The 21264-nt window shown below is 41.5% G+C and overlaps 1 protein-coding gene across 3 annotated transcripts in view; it reads left to right on the top strand.

Annotated features, from left to right (window-relative positions):
* The window catches only part of Efcab14 (EF-hand calcium binding domain 14), a 39596-nt gene extending 20490 nt beyond the window's left edge, over positions 1-19106 (top strand). For 2 of the 3 annotated variants that reach the window (XM_029539928.1, XM_029539929.1), the window contains 6 exons: positions 1798-1884; positions 2824-3015; positions 4877-4957; positions 7219-7330; positions 9211-9330; positions 15603-19106. In XM_029539928.1, coding sequence (XP_029395788.1) covers positions 1798-1884; positions 2824-3015; positions 4877-4957; positions 7219-7330; positions 9211-9330; positions 15603-15778 — 768 coding nt within the window. In that variant the 3' untranslated portion in view covers positions 15779-19106. The remainder of the gene's footprint in view (positions 1-1797; positions 1885-2823; positions 3016-4876; positions 4958-7218; positions 7331-9210; positions 9331-15602) is intronic. The other variant, XM_021200393.2, reaches the window with a different exon arrangement.
* The last annotated feature ends 2158 nt before the right edge of the window (positions 19107-21264 follow it).

The raw sequence follows: 21264 nt of genomic DNA on the forward strand, positions 1-21264 counted from the left end.
ACCGGAAGTCAGCATGCTTCTGTTCTCTGTTTCCTGCGTTAGTCAGGACACTAATTTCCCACTGAGCTGAGCAGACACTACTCTACCTGCTTTTCTGCAAAAAAAAAAAGCAAAGTGGACTGATTGGTCTGCAGTCTGTGAGTCAAACAGTTAAGGTAGATGGGATTGAAAGCAAGGTCTTTTGCAAACATGGTATTGGAGGAAATGCTCATAATACATTTTTCAAAGATGGAACAGAAGGAATAGAAAGAGATCAGAAAGGCATCTGAAAGAAGGAGACAGAAAGTGAAAACTCTCATTTATCACTGCAAAGTAAACCACTCCAACAAGTTATTATTTCTCACTCTCTGAGCATCAGGGATGTGAGCAGCATTTTACACCCAGTGCTGAGAGACCATGTAGAGCCATCTAGAAGGCCCAACTCCCTCCAGGTGTCAGTGGAATGCAGCTATATATATGATCTAAACCACATGGAATCCATCCTGCACCAGCCCCCAAGATGAGCTCAGGGAACCCACAGAATAGTGAGAAGCAAGACATTTTTGTTGTTTCAACCCCAGATTTTGAGGATGACTTGCTGTGCTTCTGTGGAAGCAAAGCTTACCATTTCCAGCCACCTCAGTCTCCTCATGCAGCTCCACAGTCATCCAGGTAATAGCCACTTTGTAACAGCTCCCTGCAGGACTTGTGAAAGTAAGGGAAAGGGGCACCGCCCTTGCTGTCCTGGTGGAGAAACAAGTTGACTTCAGACTCTAAACTTGGCAGATTATACCAAGAAACCTGTACCGCATCAGAGTTCCAGAAAGGGTTTTCATGTCTTCAGAATGAGTGCTCACTGTTATTAGCAAGTCACTGTTGTTACTGGTGGATCTAACCCAAAAGGAGAAGTTTCAACATAGATATCCAGACTCACTTGGGATTCCATCTGCCACTGTGGACCTTTGTAACCCATAATAACAAAGATCTCTCCAACTCACCACCCCCCTGTCTTACGCATGCTTTCAAGTAATGAGCCATTTCCTAAAGTACTGTCTCCTAGCTGAATAATTTCTGCTTCCTGGGACCATTGGGTATTACACTTTTTTTTAAATATTACCTTCAATTTATATGAGAGCAAGGTTGATAAATGTCTAGGATTTCAGGTTTTAAGGAAAACTGTTTTGCCAGCTATACTGTTAGAACTGAATCAGTATCTTTTAACCTCCTATGACTACCGATAATACTCTCTCTACCAGCATACTGTGCTAACCTGTGGCTGTAGGCTCCAAAGGAGTCAGCGATGTGGCTCTTCCCACAGAGGTTGAAAATGTATCAAAGCATGATATACTTAGGTCTCTACAAAGAGACTAGAGCAGTGGGGAGGAAAAGGAAGAGTCACCCTCCAGTGTGGGTATCAGCATACCCGCAAGGGAAAACCAATCATTTGTATATTCACTGTGAATTATATTCGATTATGCAGTTTTCCTGAAGTATAGATAATGAAGGAGAGGAAAGGGTAGCTTCTGAAGAATTCATTCCATTAAGAAACTGAAAAGCATATTAAGAGGAGCTCAGATTCCTGGGGTAATCTGGGTGCTGCTAACCGGCCTCTGCTTCAGGCTGGGCACCCTCAAAAGTCCATACCTTTGACACCTTTCAGATGGGTCATACTGTAAGTTTTGGGGAACTACTATAGATTAATCTGTAGCTATATCCTGGGAAGGCAAGTGTGTTCCAGGACCATCCAGATGGTTAAGTAACCTCGTAGTTAATTGTTGCTTGTATACTAACTTCCATTTGTGTTGACATTTCCTAAAGGAGAGCAATGGAAGCAACCAGATCTTGCCATCGCCTTCACCTCCATTAGAACTTGACAATAAATCCCACAGTGAAAGTGCAAAACAGGTACTTTTTGCTTGGGACTGTGATGGGCCCTGGAGGCAGTCTGAGACTGTGGGCTTCACATACACTGCCCCAGCAGGTGCCTCATACCTCACCCCTGCCTGAGAGCTGAGCAGAAAGGGATACATGCTGGTACTTGGGAATTTGTCTCTTCTCCATACTCTGCTTCCTCCCAACCAATGAAATAAATTCCTTTTCAAATCTTGGAAGATAAAAAATGACCAGATTATCTTGCAACTATGGCAAGTAGCAGCCAGGGCAAGGGAAGGATGGGTACAGAATCTAGAAAGACTGCTGTTTTGAGCCACAGAAAACTCTAAGAATGTTGAGAAACATATTCTTGAAGCTTGGTGTTTTCTAAAGTCTGAAGATAAAAGGCAGGAGAGGAAGATGGGAGGGATACTGGGATCAGAATGTCATTAAAGAGAGTAAAGGAAATCTTCTCTAAGAATTTCTGTCCTGAGTTTAATGCCCTTTAAAGGCTATAGTCATCCTTTCTCTTTAAGTAGTAATCAGTACTAGAAGATGTCAATAAAAATAATTGAGTCTAGTACTAAATAATGCACTACTTGCTGTGCTTTTGTTACATGAGCCAATTCAGTAATTGGTATTGTTTCTAAGGTAGTTTTGTTCTGATGAATTAGGCTAATGGGACTTCAGTTAATAACCTACCAGCGAGTGAGTAAAGGTTGGGAAAATAATTCCAAAATCCCCACTTTGAGGGACTGGAGTGAGAGTTTGCAGAGAGTTGCCTTCTTCACCCTCCTATCTAGCTGAAGCCAACAGCCCAAGAGAGGGCATAGTGGAAACAGTTTAAAGTAGGAAGAACAAAGCAGATCTAGACAGTTGGAGATCACAACCAGGAGAAGTACCTTGCCTCCTGTCCTGCTTGTCGAGTTGCAGTGTCAGGTGGATCTACAGCTCAGTTTCTTTCCAATCTAGGATATCCTGGACCTGCACAACTCCTTAGAGGAAGTCAACAGCACTGTAGTGGGATACCAGAGACAGAATGACCTTAAACTCAAGGGAATGAGCGAGACCCTCAGTAACCTGACACAGAGACTCAGCCTGATAGAAAGCGATGTGGTTGCACTGAGCAAGGCAGAACAGAGAACAAACGTGAGCTCCAGCATGGTAAGCTTTTCAGATCTGCTGTGGCATGTTCTGTGTTGGTGTGTGTTGTCTGTGCATAGATGATCTTCCTCATCCTCCTGTGAACAGTAGTGTGCCACACTTGAGAGAATACACGTTTGTTTTGTCCTTACCTTACATCAGCTTGAAGTCATACAGCAGCTCTCAGAAGTGAGTGGCACGGGGTTTACAGTGTGTGTTTGAAAGGGGTGACATCAAGGGTCAGCTTAAACACATCAGCTCACTACAGCGTATTGGCAGAAAGGACAAGTCTCTCAGTGTTGCCAGTGGTCCATCAGGTACAGACACATGAGCACGTATTTTCTTTTCTTCTTTTCTTTTCTTTTCTTTTTTCTTTTTTTTTTCTTTTCTTTTCTTTTCTCTTAAGATGTTAGAAGTGGTAAGAATGACAGATAAAAAAATCTTGTGCCGTTTTTTTTAACCCTGAACTTGGCTTACAGATTCATCCTGCTTCTGTCAGCATAGAGGAAACCTTTTGCATATAATGTTAGGAAACCCATTTAAACAGATGAAGTTGCTTCTATAAACAAACCCAACCAATTATATCACACAGAAAAAAACTATGACAGCAGAAAAGCAATCAATCGAGAAGGAGATTAGCAGGAGTGGGAGGAACACAGGGTTAATGGGAGGGTGGATTGAGGTGATTATGATAAATATATTCTGTACATGGATGGAAAATATAATGAAACCCATCGTTATGTATAATTAATATATGCTAATAAAAACATTTTTAAACAGATGAAGTCAGAGCAGTTCAGCTTCCAAGGTCAATGAGTTGTTTTCTGTGTTAGAGAACTGAGTGACCCACTAAATCACTGAAGCTCACTGGCTTGTGAGGGTTTCTGGTTTTCATGATCTCGTGAACAGTGTTTGCTTTAATTCACGTTTCATCTGTATATCAAGCTGGGATTCATGGGGATCATTTCATTAACAGTGATAGGTCTTGCTTTTAAAGGTTTCATAGAGCAAAGACACATGTACATTTTTTTTAATGGAAATTATACTGTAAATTCAAGGAACAGCCAAAGCTGGGAGCTAACCACTCATGAGATGGAGCCCTGGCACAGAGTAAGAAATCCTTGAGCTGGCTCTGTCACAGTGAACCTTGGCAAGCTGCCTGAAAATGGCTTTGAAGGTTTGGGTAGAAAGACCTGTCCCTTTCTGCCTGGCCCTCCTGCTTTACAAGAGTGTGTAATTTACTACAAAGCTGTGAAGATTAAAGGAGTCCTAGTTTTTAAAGCCTTTTTGAACTCAAGCTAAGTAGGGGCTAAGAACTTTGGGTGATTTGATGAATAGTGTGCCTTGAAGGTTTTTCAAGGCTTATTGTGAAAACTTACCCCGCCATACCCCTTGCTGTCTCTGCCCTCCCCTTTTTATTTTTATCCAGCAAAGAAAATCAGTAATAGTATCCATCTGTACTACTATTTCTTCCAGCGGCGTCAGACCAAGCCTGGACCTGGGTAGAAGTTACATTGCAGTTTTAAAAATTGGGAATAAAACATTTAGAAACCTTTATTCCACTTTGTCTCTTTGTGCCCTTCCCCATTTTATTCTCTTCTCCCACTCCTTTGCCATTTGTGTTTAAAGTGGTTCAGATCCCCTAAATAAATGTGAGAAATTGTTTAAGAAGTATTAAGTCAGGGTTGGAGAGATGACAGCTGGTAAAGTAGATGCCACACAAGCATGAAGACCCAAGTTCAGAACCCCAGCACCCACAAAAAAGTGTGTGTGCGCGCGCGCGCACACACACACACACACACACACACACACACGTATCTGATGTCATTTAAGTTTCAATGTCTCCCCTTAACCTTTTCTTCTATTTTCTTTGCCCTCTAAGATGGGGAATAGGGCTGCCACTCTGAAAAGAGAATCTTTGGTGACCAACAAAACTGATACTGTAAAGGCCCAAAGCATAAAGGTAAGGAACAGAGAGCTTCTGTAAAGTAAAAACAAACACATCAGTGTCCCCACAACACCTACAACCAGTCATCCCCTCTAATAGGGGCACTTGATCCTCTGTGATAAACTCCAAGACAGAGCAGTTAGTAGGTTCAATTATTGGTGAATGAATGAATATCACATGAGGCATGTACCTTGTACTAAGCACTTTACAGGGAACTGGGATGGCCACGGTGAATGAGACAGATAGGTGACCACTAGTGGCACAGCTCAAGACTGAACAGACAGTCACAAGTCTGATAAATGCTGCAGTGGAAAAGTATAGGGTATGATGTGGGCATTGAGAGGGATCGGGTTGGCATTCCTAAGGAGATAACTATTAAGCTGAGCCAGTTATTGTCTGAGTTTGCTTTTGTTGCTGTGATAAACACTATGACCAAAAGCAACATGGGGAGGAAGTTTATTATACCCTGTGGGTTTCAGTCTATTGTCAAGGGAAGCCAAGGCAGGAGCTTGAAGCAGAAACTGTGGAGGAGTGCTACACTGGCTTGTTTCCTCTGGCTTACTCAGCTCCTGTTCCTATACAGCTCAGGCCACCCTCAGTGAGCTGTGCTTTCCTACGTCAGTTAGCAATTAAGACAAAGCCCCATGCACATATCCACAGGTGGATGAAGGAGGTTCCTCAGCTGAGGTGCCCTCTTCCCATGTCACTTGTATCAAGTTGACAAAATTAATTTGCACAATTATCTAAACTAACAATAGGGGACAGAGGCATAGATGATCTAAAAATGGTGTCCAGCTTAAAAATCATTTAATGTTTAAATTGCATTCTTAACACTTTCATAGTCCTGTTAAGTCCTGCTGAGATAAAGGGAGAGCCGGGAAGATTGAGATAGTACAGTGTCATCTGAGATGCACATAGTGTTTGAGTTCAGAGGATAGGAAGTTCCTAGGCCATGAACTTTGCTAAAACCATATTACAGAAGGTTTAGATGTAAAACTTTCTAACTTTACTCTTTGATCCTTAGCAAATTTGTATTGTCTAGATAAAGTCACATATATTTAAGATTTTGATGCATTATAAGGTGGGCTTTTATTGAGCTTTTAAACTGTTTCTACACTTTTCTTAAACATTGTTTAGGGAATGACAGCATTTTAAAAACCAGATTTAAATGTTGAACACAAAAAAGTTAACAGATGGTTAATATTAGAAAGTAGTAGTGATTTCAACAGTAATTCCTATCTTAACAGTCAGATCGGAACACAGCAACCACACTTCTGCCTAAATCTCTGGCTTTACTTTAGATCCCTTGTATGTTCTAACTGTCCCGCCAGTCAGTCTCTCTGTGTTACCTCATCAAAGCATCCCAACCAGATTCAATTTCTGCTGTCAGTAAGCATTTGGCATCTAGGTTTGTTCGTGTGTTCAAATTGGGTCTCCCTAAATATATCCAGTAGCCACTGTACAGTAACTGTTAGGGTATACATAAAGATAGAACAGGGACGTGTAAGTTCACTAAGTGAGGCATGAGGTGCACTGGTGCTCTGAAACATACAGTAAACCGATGCCAACCACAGAAGAACTAGGCTGCTCTCCTTACAATTAAGTGTATTGGTTTATATACCATCCTAGATAAAGCTGAAAATAAGGCCATGTGTGGATAGGGAAGACTTTAGACTCTAGTAACAGTTTGGATTAGAAATATTACAACTCCTACTCTGTGTCTCTGACAGTTCTTGCTACCAGTTAAATCATTATAGTGTGCCATTGTGTGAATCAGGAGAATACTTGTGGTTTGATTGAGTTCTGCTGGGTTTTGTTTTGTTTTTGTTTTTTGGTTTGTTTGTTTTTTAATTTTCTTTCAGATGATATGATCACAAAAGTGATGAGATATCTGAGGCACTTTTTCAGTTAGTGTAAAATAGCTCCAGAAAATAGTGTCTCCCATCATTTAGGAACCAGGTGCTACATAGCACCTGAGTAAGGGCACATTGTCTTTTCTGCTGACACATGCATACCTTCCTCTATGGACTGTTCATAATGAAGCAGATCAGAGAGAAGGTAAGATCCTTGTAACCCCCTTCAAGCCCAACTGAGCACTTATCAACACTAAGCCCCAAGGCAGCCCTAGTATAGTATTTGTCCATCCCTTCATTGACCTTAGAAGGGACTATGTAAAGGTCAATCTTAGGTGCTGATTATGTTTTGGGGAATATAGCAGAAGCTCCAGTGAGGTTTTACCCCCACCTTAAGCCTTATCTGATCTTTGTTTTGGGCAGAAAGAAGATAATTCAAATTCTCAGGTATCAGAGCTGCGAGAAAAACTGCAGCTAATCAGTGCTCTCACAAACAAACCTGAAAGCAACAGGCCTCCAGAGACCACAGATGAAGGTAAGCAGCTAGCTGGCTTCTGAATATTTCACGCAGGCTTGGGCAGCCTGTCTCCCACACAGAGAGTAGGAATGGTGTCCGCCAGCACTGATGGGACCGAGTGAGTGATGCCTGAGCGCACCGAGCTGAGGCTGATGCACCTCGCTTTCATTTAGCAAAAGCCCATTTTGTACTTGATTTGTACTCTACTCTATTAAGGGGAGAACGGGTAATGTTTAGCTGGAAATAGACTTCTCCATGCTGCCTGCATCCAATTATAGGCAAAAATGTTACTGTCATAGCTTATATTAAACCAGTCCTAAATGTTATGTTTCTGTTACTGTGAGTGCATAAAATTTACTTAAATATTAGTCCTCTAAAAAGTCATTAACAGGTAATGATGGAATTCTTCAATTTGCAGGCCACTTGACTTTAGGTAAAGGCACACTAATCAATATTATTAGATGCATTAATTAACATCTACTGATTTAGGACTTGTGAGGCTATAACAAGATACTAGCCAGTACCTCCCTGGCTCAAGCATTCTTCAGCTTTGGAGCTGTAGAATAGCTTCCCTCAGATTCTCTCCTGTGAGAAACAGAACTATGTTGAAGGTCTTCTAACACTGGCTCCATCTTGCTATATAGCATTCTTATGGTATGGTGGCTAGTGGCTCATGCCCCCACACCAGACTTAATAGCCCATTTCCCAAGAATCAAAAGACTTATCCAAAGCTGGGCGTGGTGGCACACGCCATCCCAGCACTTGGGAGGCAGAGGCAGGCGGATTTCTGAGTTCGAGGCCAGCCTGGTCTACAGAGTGAGTTCCAGGACAGCCAGGGCTACACAGAGAAACCCTGTCTCAGAAAAGAAAAAAAAAAAAAAAAAAAGACTTATCCAACTCAAGCCTTAGCACTGGTCTTAGTCAGGGTTTCTATTCCTGCACAAACATCACGACCAAGAAGCAATTTAAGGAGGAACGGGTTTATTCAGCTTACACTTCCATATTGCTATTCATCATCAAAGGAAGTCAGGACAGGAACTCACACAGGGGAGGAACTTGGAGGCAGGAGTAGATGCAGAAGCCATGGAAGAATGCTGCTTACTAACTTGCTTCCCCTGGCTTGCTCAGCCTGCTTTCTTATAGAACTCAGGCCCACCAGACTAGGGATGGCACCACCCACAATGAGTTGGGCCCTAACCCCCTTGATCACTAATTGAAAAAATGTCTTATAGCTGGATCTCATGGAGCCATTTCCTCAAGCAGGCTCCTTTCTCTGTGATAATTCCAGCTTGTGTCAAGTTGACACAAAACCAACCAGTACAGCATCTAAGAATAGATGACAATAAGACAGGTAGGGCCTAAAGTATGGTCAGATTGGTTTTTTGTTTGTTTGGTTTTGGTTTTTTGTTTTGTTCTGTTTTGTTTTTTGAAATATTTGCAAGTTATCATTGAGTTGGTATTTGACTCTAAATACAGAAATTCATTCATGGTTCATATATACATTGTCCTTATACATATGGCCTGGTGTTAATTTTATTTGTTATTTTTAGGCCACCTTTATTTGACGGTGACCCATCACATGAAGTCATACATGGAATTTTCTACCTGGGTCTATCTTCTGAAAGATTTTGATTTGGGGCATTTCAGATTTTCAGATTAGTGCTACTCACCCTGTGCCAGATTCTGCTTTAGACCTTAGTGTAGTCCTGATCCCTCTTTGCTTATCTGCACACATCCCACAGTCTGTACCTTTACCTTCATAGTTACACTGTTGCTGTAACTCTCAGTGACTTTTCTTAAAATAAATATTCCTGCTATAGTACTAGAAGGTGACCTTTGATACTAATTTAATTTGGTGTTGGAATTAATTGTAATAAAGGTATATGTGTTTGCTACAGAGCAAGTACAGAACTTCACATCAGATCCTTCAGCATTGCCAGAATTTTCACAGCTTCTTAGAGACCAAATTGAGACCCAAGTAAAACCTCTCTCCCTGCCTGGGATTTCTAGCATCAAAGGTAATGTTAATGATGGAAATGTTCAAAGTTCTAACTGTTATAACTTGTTAATGTTTTTTCTTATTTAAAAATAAAGGCATATCTAATGAACTGGAGAGATGATTCAGGTGGTTAAGACTTGAGTTCAGTTCCTAGAACCCATGTGAAAAAAGCCAGGTGTGGTGGCACACTTACAATTCCAGCACTGGGAATATGGAGACAGGTAGATTCTTGGGGCTCAGTGTCCAGCCAGCCTAACCCACTTGTTGAGTTCCAAACTAATAAGAAACATTTTCTCAAAAACAAAAAGGTGAACAGAGACCAAAGAGATAGCTCAGTGCCTAATAGCACTTAGAGCCTAATGACCTAAGGTCAGTCCCCAGAACTAGCATAGAGACAAAAGCAGAGAGTTGAGTATGAAGTTGTCCTCTGAGCTCAACATGTGACATGTGTACACCCACACCCACACACATCATACACAAACATAATAATCTATTTTAAAAGGTGGACAATACCTGAGGAGTAACACCTGAGATTGCCCTCTGGCCTCCACATGCCTGCAAATACACAGGAACACACACAGAAACACACACACAATTTATATCTAACATTGTTGGGCCAGATACAGGAAGCTGCCTACATCTAAACAGCAGATAATTAGTTGAGACAGAATTCAAGCTGAGGCTGACTCGAAAGCTTCCATACTGCCTTTCTCTTAAATGTTGTTTAAGGTCTTCAGTCATTCACTAAGTGCCCTCCAGACCCCATGCCAAAGGATGGAATACACTGTAAGATACAGTCTCGCCGGGCGGTGGTAATGCACGCCTTTGATCCCAGCACTCGGGAGGCAGAGGCAGGTGGATTTCTGAGTTCGAGGCCAGCCTGGTCTTCAAAGTGAGTTCCAGGACAGTCAGGGCTACACAAAGAAACCCTGTCTCGAAAAACCAAAATAATAAAAATAAATAAAGATACAGTCTCAGCCAGACACGGTGCATATGCCTCTAATCTCAGCTGAGGCACAACAATAAAGAAATTGAGGCCAGCCTGTGCTATATATATAGTGAGATCATGTCTCCAAAAATGTCCCTTTCTTTCCATAAGGATAGGTTGTCTAAAGAAGAGGACAGAAAAAGCAAACACAATTCTGTTAGATTAGCAAAACAAGTCAAAGCTGACTGTTTCCCTGCAACAGGCCCTCTGGGGTTCTGACAGTGAGCAGAATAAATATTCATACAAAGGCTATATATGTCATAGAACAATGTCTGCCTTGTTCCCAGTAGTGTCTTCTATTCTTCATTGTGATGTTGAGGCTTCCTGGTTATCTCTTGCTGTCTGGAAAGTCGTCCAGTTCTGACCACATACCTTGCACTGGTTCTTCACTTGGTTCAGATGCCATTATACATTATCTCCCAGGTCTGGAGCAGGTGCTTCCTGTGCATTATGACATGTTTTACTTGCTCCTAGTTAGCATATGCCACTGTTGAAATTCCTTAGGAAGAAACGGTTTAGCTTCCATGAGTAGAGTCTCAGTCCTGTTCACTCCCTAGCCTGCAGCACAGAGCCTGGTAGACGTGACTGTGAAACTGAATGAATGTGTTGCTATTCATCTTGCAGTTAACGCTTAACTACCACTACTTTTCACCCTGTCCGGGGTGGCTTTCCTTTGTTTTCTGGAGAGGAAGGAGAGTCATTGTACTCACTCTCTATTGAAAGGAATTTCCATCTAGCCATTTGCTGTGGGGGAAGAAGTATCCCAGCTGCTTTTCTGGCTCAGGGCATTTCTGAGGTCTCACCAGCTGCACTGCCAGGCCCGTGACAGCAGTGAGGAGGGCCTTTCAGGAATTTATAAGACTTCCTCAATGGAGTAGATCTTGCACAGAAATGGTTTTTCCTCTCTTCAGCACATCTTCCCAAGTACTAAACAGCAAGAGGCATGTGGAGTCAAAGTATGATCTTGACTAAATGAAGAAAAATAATCAGGAAAGCTTTTAAAGAAACACAGACTAGGGACCTTCTTCTTTCTTCAGTATTATAATCTTTTCAGTGAGCATAAGAACTCAATCAAGTCCTTTTTACTTTTTATTTCTCCTATAATTCTTTTTTTTTTTTTTTTTTTTTTTTTTTTTTTGTTTTTTGAGACAGAGTTTCTCTGTATAGCCCTGGCTGTCCTAGAACTCACTTTGTAGACCAGGCTGGCCTCGAACTCAGGAATCCGCCTGCCTCTGCCTCCCGAGTGCTGGGATTAAAGGCGTGCGCCCCAATTGTGTGTGCACCCTCAAAGGCCAGAAGCATCAGATTCTCCTGGAGCTGGAGCTGGAGCTGGCTGCAGGCAGTTGTGAACTACCTGACAAGGATGCTGGGGACTGATCGCTGGTCCTCTGGGAGAGGAGTACAAACTCCTGACCACTGACCCATCTCTCTGAAACACCTTTTAGATTTTTTTGGTTTGTTGGTTGGTTGATGTTTGTTTAAAGTTTTTATTTGGTTTGGTTTTGTTGGTTTTTGGTTTTTGGGGTTTTTTTGTTTTTGTTTTTCTTTTGTTGTTTTGAGACAACCTCATATAGCCAGGTTAACCTAATACTCTGTATATCTGAGGCTGGTCTTGAACTCTGGATTACAGGCATACACCACCCACCCCTGGATCAAATCCTTTTTAAATGTTAAAGGCTTTTGTTGGAAATTTTCTAATGTCATTTTCTAAATAGTACAGATTAACTGGTAGCATTAACCACCAAAAAATAACAAACATATGCAGAGTTTAATGGAGATATAATTAATGGAGATATAATTCATACTCCCTGTCACCCTTTTAAACTATGTAATTGCATGGGCCTTAGTATATTCTCAAGAGTATATATCCATCACCTTGACTTAATTCCATAGCATTTTTATCACCCCAGAATGAAGCTTCATACTCCTTTAACAGCTTCTCCTGAGGCTGGCCAGATGCCTCTGTGCTTGCCATCAAGCCTGACACCCTGAGCAGGAGCCAAGTGGTAGAAGAAGAAAGCCCAGGCCCACAAGTTCTCTGATCTCCATATGCATCTTGCTATGTATACATGTACACATACACAATAAGTAAATAAGTAAGTAAGTAAATAAATAAAATAAGGGATAAGTTTAAGTTGCACTCCAGTTACCCCTACTGTCTCAGTAAACTTATGTATCTGGGATGTTTCGTTTGTAGAAATGGAATCATGCAATCTGTGGCCTTGTGTATACTTCTTTTATCATAGTTCTCTTTTCATATTGTGGCATGAAACAATATTTCCTTTCTATGGCTGAGTCCATTGTATGCTGTATTCACACTTCATCCATTCATCAGTTGATGCATATTGGGGTTGTTTCCAGTTTTTTACAAATAATAATGCTGCTGTGAACATAAGAGCATAGATTTTTATAAACATGGTTGTTTTCTTGACCTATTGCCAGGTCATACAGTTCCTGAACGGCCAAACCATTGTTCAGAATGTGACTTCCAGTTGACATTCTCATTAGCCCTGTAAGGAATCATCGCTTTCCCCACATCATCATTGCTCCTGATGGTGGCCGTTCTGGTGATCATAAAGTAGTCTGTAATCCTGACTTTTTTTATTTCTTTCATTTTTGAGATTATATTATAATCACATCAACTCTCCCCTTTCTTTCCTCCAAACCCTCCCATATACATCTCCTTGCTCTCTTTCAACTCCGTGGTCTCTTTTTCATTAATTGTTGTCACACACACACACTCCTAACTATAACCAGCTCAGTCTGTATAATGTCACTCATATGTATGTTTTCAGGGCTGATCATTTGTTATTAGATAACTAATCAGTGTGCTCTTCCCTGGATAAACTATTTTTCCTACTTTCAGCATTTCATAGTTGCCCATATATAGTTTTTTGGGTAGGGTTGAAGTCTCATGGAGCTTAGCATGTACACTTCGGTGTGTCTATTGTTGTCTTGTTCGGTTCATATTTAGGTAGTAATATAGGTGAGGCTTTATAGTGTAGCTTCTGACATTCGTAGAAGACAAAGTCGCAGGGTAAACTCCCTGATCCTCTGGCTCTTACGAGCTTTCTACCCTTTCTTCTGAAATGTTCCCTGAGCCATAGGTGTAGGAGCTGTTTTATAGAGGTGACCATTGGAACTGGGCTCCACATCTCTGCATTTTGATTGGTTGTGGTTTTCTGTAATGGTTTCTGTCTGTTGCACTTATCCATAGTTGTAAGGACAAATATTTAAAATGTTGTTAGGATTTATTCTGGTAGGTTCTCCTCCAAGATCCATGACTTCACTAGGCCTGGGTAGTTGACTAAGTTTCCAGTATTAGACACAATTTCCCTCTTAATTTAAGCAGGTCTTAAGTCCAATGAGAGAGCTGATGGTTACTGCCAACATATGCATGTCATTACTGCACCCTTGGGATTATCATGCCATGCTGGTCATCATTGTGTCTCATAAGCACCATATCTGTGCAGCACTCTTGGTTGCTTCCCTCCTTTGGAAGCTTGATTGGCACCTCTGGTACCAAAAACGTTAGTCCTTAGAACAGAGGCACTCAGGTCAGGTCCAGCTTGGGGCCTCTGACTCTCTGTCTGAAGTGCATGGTGTCTTCAGCAATGGGAACTTAACCTTCCACTCTGGGAGGCAACCAATAGCAATGGTAGCTGTTTGGGGGAGTTTGGAAGAGTTTCTTGAACAAACCTGACCAACAACAAAAAGAGGACTTCTTATGCCTAATGTTGAGCTTATCTTAGGTGGTTTCTTGGAGGGAGCATTGTCAGCCTAGACGAAGAAATGTCATTTAAACTATATACGTATTCTTACACACAGGCTTAGTATATTACAGGTGGGGAATTTTTAGGCAAATAGTTAATCATATGATTCCTATGACTTCTTCACACATCCTTACTTATTTTACCTTCCTCTTTCCTTCCTTGTGAATCTCCCTCCCAATTCCTGATTCTTCAACTACTTAATTTCTAGATCTAGAAAGACAATGGTACATAGTAGCAAGATCACCATACTAGGTAATATTTGATACACTTCAGTGCTTTTCAAAGTTGGTTGATTGCAGTGAGAATTTTGGTTTCTTTAAAAATCACAGAAATATTATAAGAATAAGTTTTTATTTTAATCCCAGGTGTGGGATATGGGGCTGCTTCAGATTGTCCACAGCGGCTGACTATGATTTGCCTCATGCTCTAGCAGAGGTATAGTTTTGCCAACTACAGATAGTTTCTGTGATTATCTGACATTTGGAATTCTGGGATCTCTTCACTGGGTATATCAATGCTAGGCCCCCAAGCGGCAGGCTGGGTTATTGGTTGTTGGTTGCAGTTGGTCTCCATTTAAGTAGCCAGGCTCAAAGAAGAAACAAGATAAAAAGAAAAAGCTGGGTCAAACTTGTCCCAAGGAACTCAATGCCCCTAATTAGCAGGAAGTAGTCTAAGGATAATGTTGCCCCTTTTCCTCTCTGTCCTTTTTTTCCCCCTATCTAGTGTTGGGGGGTTGAAAGGGTGGAAGAAAAAAACGTTGCCACAAAGTAGCTAAATACTGACTACAGTTGATCTTTGCATTTTATAATTGTTAGAACTGAGAATGCCATCTCACATATATATGTAGTACAGAATAGCAAAATATCTTTAGAGCCATTTCAGAAACCGAAAACTAAAGTCAGCAACTCAAATGGCAGTTTTAAAAATTAAACATTCTAACATTACAACCAAAAGATGCACTGGTTTGATACGTGCTAAAGAACAATGGCAAGAAAATATTTTAAGTCTTTGTTTTCTACAAACCATTGTTTCTATAAGAAGAGAAAACTTGGTATATACAATAAACACTGCAGCTCACAGCATACAGTAGACTGAAATCCAAAGCAAAGTGCTTCAGGCAGCGTCCATGGCGTGTGGCATGAGGGCATATGCACTGCCGAGTCGGTTGTGTGTCAGCACATCCTATACTGCAGATCAGGCTAATACCCACAGTGCTAGAAGAGCAGCAGCACTCTTAACCACTGAACCATCTCTCTACCAGCAAGTTGGGAGAGTTGTTCTGTTTTGCAGGGGAAGGGTTTGAGATAAGCCCTGGCTGATCTGGAACTTAACTGTATAGATGAGGCTACTCTCAAATCTACAGAGATCCGCCTACCTCTGCCCAACCACTCCCAAATGCTAGGATTAAAGATGTTCACCACCACACCTGGCCAAGTAACCTTTCTTTTAATGCTGGGAAGTCAGTTGGAGCTACTTTTAACTGTATGCATAAACATACTACATGTCTCTTTTGTAATTCCCATTTAACAGATCTTCAGGATTTATTCCACAAGACTGGTCAAGATGTGGATGGGATGCTGACCTACCAGGAACTCTGGAATTCCCTAGGTTCTGCCATGCCAAGACCAGAGAGCTTGAGAGCATTTGATTCAAATGGAGATGGGAGATACTCTTTCCTGGAACTAAGAGTAGCTTTAGGTATCTAGTCTCATCAGGCATATTTGGAATGGATGTGTAGCCTAGACTACCTAAAATCTACTTACCTAAAAAGACAGAAAACAAAAACAAAAACAAAAACCCTCTTGACTAACTCTTCAGCCCTCCAGTCCTTCATACTACTATAGCAAACACATTGTCACCTTTTAACTTGTTTGAAAACACTATTTAAAAAATTATTTTTTTAAAAAATTTACTTCAAGTATGATGTTTAGAAATCTATGATTTCATGAAGCCAGTGAGATGTTGTAACGTAAAGTTGCCAGGAAAAAATAATAAAGCCCTCTTCTTTCTTTCCTGTTTTTGAGGGGAAGAAAATTTACCTTCTAAACCTGGAAAGTGTATGTATATAGAGATAAGTCAGTTTATATGTCATATGAATTTGCCTTAAATTAGCTGCACTTTATAGAGCCTCAGAATATGTCTTTTCTTTGAAAGATGAGTCTCTTCTGTTTGTAAATATATAAAATGATTGTGCATAATGTGTAGAAAGAAGATTGCTTTGAACAGAATGAATGAATGACTTGTTATGAGTAATTGACAGTCTGCTCTGGGTGGCAACTGAAACTCTTCACATCTCCTTAAGGCAGTCCTCAAATGCTTGGGCACCACCATAGGGTTTGAAGCTGGGGCATCAGTTCAGGTATGGATGCTGTGCAGAGGGTGCCAGTTCTAAGCTCAGGAAAGTCAGATTCTGGGCCACTGCTCCTATTCCTAACCTAAGAACCAGAGAAGTCTTACTTTGATTTTCCTCATTTTTAATTATCTTTCAAGGATTATAACCATAAAAGTTACTCGGTGGAAAATTATGATTTCCCCTCAAGAAGTGGGTCTTCTCTGCCCACCCACTCCAGACTACCTTAAAGTTGTAACTGCCTACCTTCAGCACCATGTCCAGTCTGGAATGGGAAGGTTCATGTCTTTGGTTACTATCCCAATCTAGTTGCCCAGAGCACTAAAGAAAAGCTCTGAGTACCCTTTGATTTTACCTTTAGGATAACCAAGAACTTGCTCTATTTCTTGGCAGGATGCCTAAAGCCAAAATGTGGTCAGATGAAACAGGAAATCATATTCTTTCTAACTAATTGTTCACTCAGAGGGAGCTATGGGTTTTCTGTCCAGAGGATGCCACATGGAGCAGGCGTACTTGGAGCAGGAGCCTTCTGGTGATGGGGACGTTTTCCCAGGTCTAAAGAGCATCTGTGATGCTTCCCCCTTACATGCTTCGTGGGCAAGCCAGGAAAGGTCTGACTAGGAGCAGATCACGATTCACTGACATGTTGAGAACACTCCCAGTGTTCTTAGGAGTCTCTGGGCAACTCCAGAAGAAGACCTTTCAGAACCACATGTTGCTGTAGCCAGTCAGGGAAACACTGGAGAAGCTGTTATGATAGCAGGGCTTCTTTAGTAAAGATCATCGCTATTTAATTTTGTTCAAGTTGCCCTGTCAGCTATAGATACAATCTAGTACGTTTAACCTTTATAGACATTTGGTTTTCACTTTGCTTTGCCTTGCTTTTTATATTTTGTTTCTTTTATATAATATTTAGCTTAGTGTTGGCTCTTTTTTTCCCTAGACATTAAAACTCAGTGAAGGTAAGACAGTTTTCCTGTGCATGAGTCTTCTTAGCTCATGTTTTTCTCTCTTTAAATTTTTTGCCTTAATGTTTGCCTTGCTCGTCTATGCTGTCACCTTCTTGGAAAGGTTAAAAATACAGTTTAAACATTATCCTGGCTCTTTAGGTAACTCTTGTTCTTCTGGTTGCCTTCCATACTGCACACACACACACACACACACACACACACACACACACACACACATCCTTACGGATTTTGTAACAACCAAATAAAATTCTAGCAATAAATTGAATTATTCTGCTATATTTGTATATATTGTACCATAAATAGTATGTCTGTACCTGGAAGGTTTTTCTTTTCTTCTTTTTTTTTTTTTTTTTTTTTTTTGAGAACTGATTTATATGAAATATACTGAGGGTAATGTAGCTTGTCCTTTTTAGTTTCAAGTTCTCATTTGTAGGCAGATACTTTCAAGACACCTTAACTCTTTGTGGTATATGCTTTTCAGTGAGGAAGCAGGATTTGTTTCTTGGTCTTTCTTCTGGTTTTTCCATGTCAGGCTTGTCTGCCAGCATCACCCCTGAGCCATGTGATGTCTCCTATCAAATTGACCAGAGGTAGCCATAACTGTCCTCTGACCTTCTACACCTTTCTCACCTTGCCTGTGGCATTACCAGATCTCCTAGGCAGAGGTTGGTATCTTATTCTCCTTTGCTAAAAATTGGACAGACTCACTGGCTTAGGAGCCCCGAAAACCTACCAATCAGTGAAGATTGGGTCTTCATTTGTTTATTGTCTTAACTTGTGCATCCAGTGCCTTGTGTTAGTCAAGCTTCACCAGCCACAGATCACCTCTAAGAGAACTCAATGGTAGTGGTGGTGAGTTTGGCTTTGGATTTCAATCCTTTGGCCTTACCAGTCAGTAGCTCAGAGTACTTCTCACCTTAGTTTCTTAAAAAGTGTTACCCTTGGTCCTTTGCTTTATTGCTATGTATCATCTACCATAATATTTACTGAAAGACCATCCACAAGCCAGTCATGGTAGTACATACCTGTAATTCCAGCCCTTGGGAGACTGAGGCAGGAAAATAATGAGTTCTAATCCAGTCTGGGCTACATAGTGAGATCTTGTCTCAGAAAAGTACCTGGCTTAAATATGACTGCAGTGACATTCAAAGGGGAGCAGAGCAATGGATGCTTGGCTCTTAAGAATGGGTCTAATGCAGAAGAGCTGAGGCAGACAGTCTCACTTCACGAGCAGCTCGTTTCCCTTCCATTGCAGTTTGCTCTTTACCATTGCTGGACAGCCCCATCAGCCCCCTCCCTGGTCCCAGCGTCACAGTTGAAGATTTTGACTGTGATGGGCTCACACTTATAATGGCCTATTGAGTTGTTTTTAGTGACAGCTTTTGTTTGCTACACACCTCATTGGCTTGCTTACCAACCATCTAGATGTGGTCCCTTCTCTCATATTCAAGCCAGAACACATTTGGGTATTCCTGAGACTTTAGAGAGCGTGTATTGTTTGTTATATAAACCTAACCTACCTTGTTGTTTTCTCATATTAAGAACTGTAAATCTACTTTATATTAATGGAACTATTTTGGTAATACATAAGCAATTTTGGTTCTGTTTAGAGAGTGGATTCAAGGATTCCATGACTTCATTTGAGCTTTACTTATTTCCTATCAATATAGCCATTTTAATTTATCTAAATAAAACATTACGTTTCTCTCACTGTGTCTGACTAGAATTTTCCCTGCTCCCCTGATAATTAAAGGGGAAAACCGCTTTAATCTTTATTTTTGTGGACTGCATGCTACTTCCTCTTGAAATCAAGGGCTGGGCTGGTGAGATGGCTCAGTGGGTAAGAGCACCGACTGCTCTTCCAAAGGTCCCGAGTTCAAATCCCAGCAACCACATGGTGGCTCACAACCATCCGTAACAAGATCTGATGCCCTCTTCTGGAGTGTCTGAAGTCAGCTACAGTGTAATTACATATAATAAATAAATAAATTTAAAAAAAAAAAAAAAAAAAGAAATCAAGGGCTATTAGTTGGGGGTACAAAACAATATCAAGAATCTGCTTTATGGTTTTGCCAAGTAGGCTCCTAAGACTAACAACAACAACAACAACAAAAAGCAAGAATTGTCTCTGCTGTTGATTGCCCACCAGACCCCTCTCTAAGACCTTTGCTGAAGACACCTCATCCTCTGTTGACAGGACAGAAATCAAGCTGGAACGGGGCAGGAGTTTCCTTCCTGATGGATAGCCATCATAATGCATGAAGGTAGTCTGCATGCTGCTGGGGTGTGATGGGGGAAAGCCATCAACAGTCATCTGTGGACCCTGTGTGCGATACTGCTGACCAGCCAGGCAAGGTTTGCCCACTGGTACAGGAGTAGCAGCTCTTATAGGAATAACCAAGCAGTTTCTGTTTGGACTTGAAGCCCACTCCACAACAGGAAATTCATGACTGATTTCATAATCCCAATCAAAAGCCTGTGGCTAGGAAGGTCCTAGGCCACACCACAGAGACCCATAATCAGTCAAAGTGAGGGTTGAATGGCCATCCAGAAATGAGGCATTTATATCCCCTCCAGGTTCAGGGAGTATCATAGAAGAAAGGGCAGACAATATAGGAGCTGCAGGAAGTCAGGGAGTGATATAGAAGTCTGACTTTGAGCTGGGGTGGCTCTTGAATTCTCAAACCCACTGTAGCTGTGACTACCAGCAAACATGGTGGGTCTGGAAGGAGCTGCTGGAGCCCCCACCTATCCCTGAGGACTTAAAGGTAGTTAATGGGTGCTGTGGGAGGGAAGGCCATTTTGTAGCCACTGGTAAGCAACCCTAATGAACTTCATTGATAGGTTTTCAGTTTTGGGGGTGTTTTGTTTGTTTTTCAAAAACATGAAAGCATTTCAATGTTTGACCTGAAGCAAAGCCTGCAAGGCTTGGGCTTTAGGCATATTCAGGATGAGAGGAAGCAAGAAAGGCTAAGGAATGAGCCTGCTCTGGTGTCCATCAGAAGTTCCATCTGGGCCCATTTTACATGTTCAGATGGTTCAGTGGTTAAGAACACTGGCTGCTTTTCCAGGGGACCCAGGTTCAATTCCCAGCACTCACATAGAGGGTCACAGTTGTCTAACTCCAGTTCCAGGGGATCTGATACCCTCTTCTGACGTCCACAAGCACAGACATACACACAAAAATTAAATAAAATTTAAAGATATAAGCAATAAAGCCAAGTATGGGGACACAAACCTGTAATGCCAGCACTCAGAAGACTGAGGCAGGAGGATCAGGAGTTTAAGGGCAGCCTGGCATAAGTTCCAAGCCAGCCTGGACTAAACACCATGGGGTATGGTAGAAATACTAGAAATGGGATGCCAGGAAAATGTGAACTGGAGAGCTAGCTGTGGAACCACCAAGGTATACTTCCTGGAAACCCATGTCTGCATCTGAACAGGAGGGTCAGAACTGCCATTTGGCACTGTTCTTGGGAACACTAGAAATAAAGGATAAAGACAGCCAGCCAAGAAGCAGTACATGGCAAACAACAGTCCAGCTAAACCATACTGGCATTTGTTAGGCCTATGACATAGCCAATGTAGGCCACCATAGCTCTCAACAACTGTCCTCTTGTGGCATCTGGGCTTCCCCCCCTACTGAACAGCAGTGCCTGGAGACCTAGGTCAGAGCCTGGTGCTCATTCAGGCTTAAACACTGGATAGAGGGATATTGAGTCAGTCCAGCCACAAGTATTGGTTCAGTGTCTCCCAAATGCTAATCTCAGATCCCCATATGCAGTGGTGAGACTTACAACCAGCTTGATTTACAAAGCACCACAGTCACATTGGCTGGGACAAAAGGCATTGCCCTTCTAGGAGCAAATGA

This window comes from Mus pahari, chromosome 6, assembly GCF_900095145.1.
Source record: "Mus pahari chromosome 6, PAHARI_EIJ_v1.1, whole genome shotgun sequence".
Classification (NCBI taxonomy): domain Eukaryota; kingdom Metazoa; phylum Chordata; class Mammalia; order Rodentia; family Muridae; genus Mus; species Mus pahari.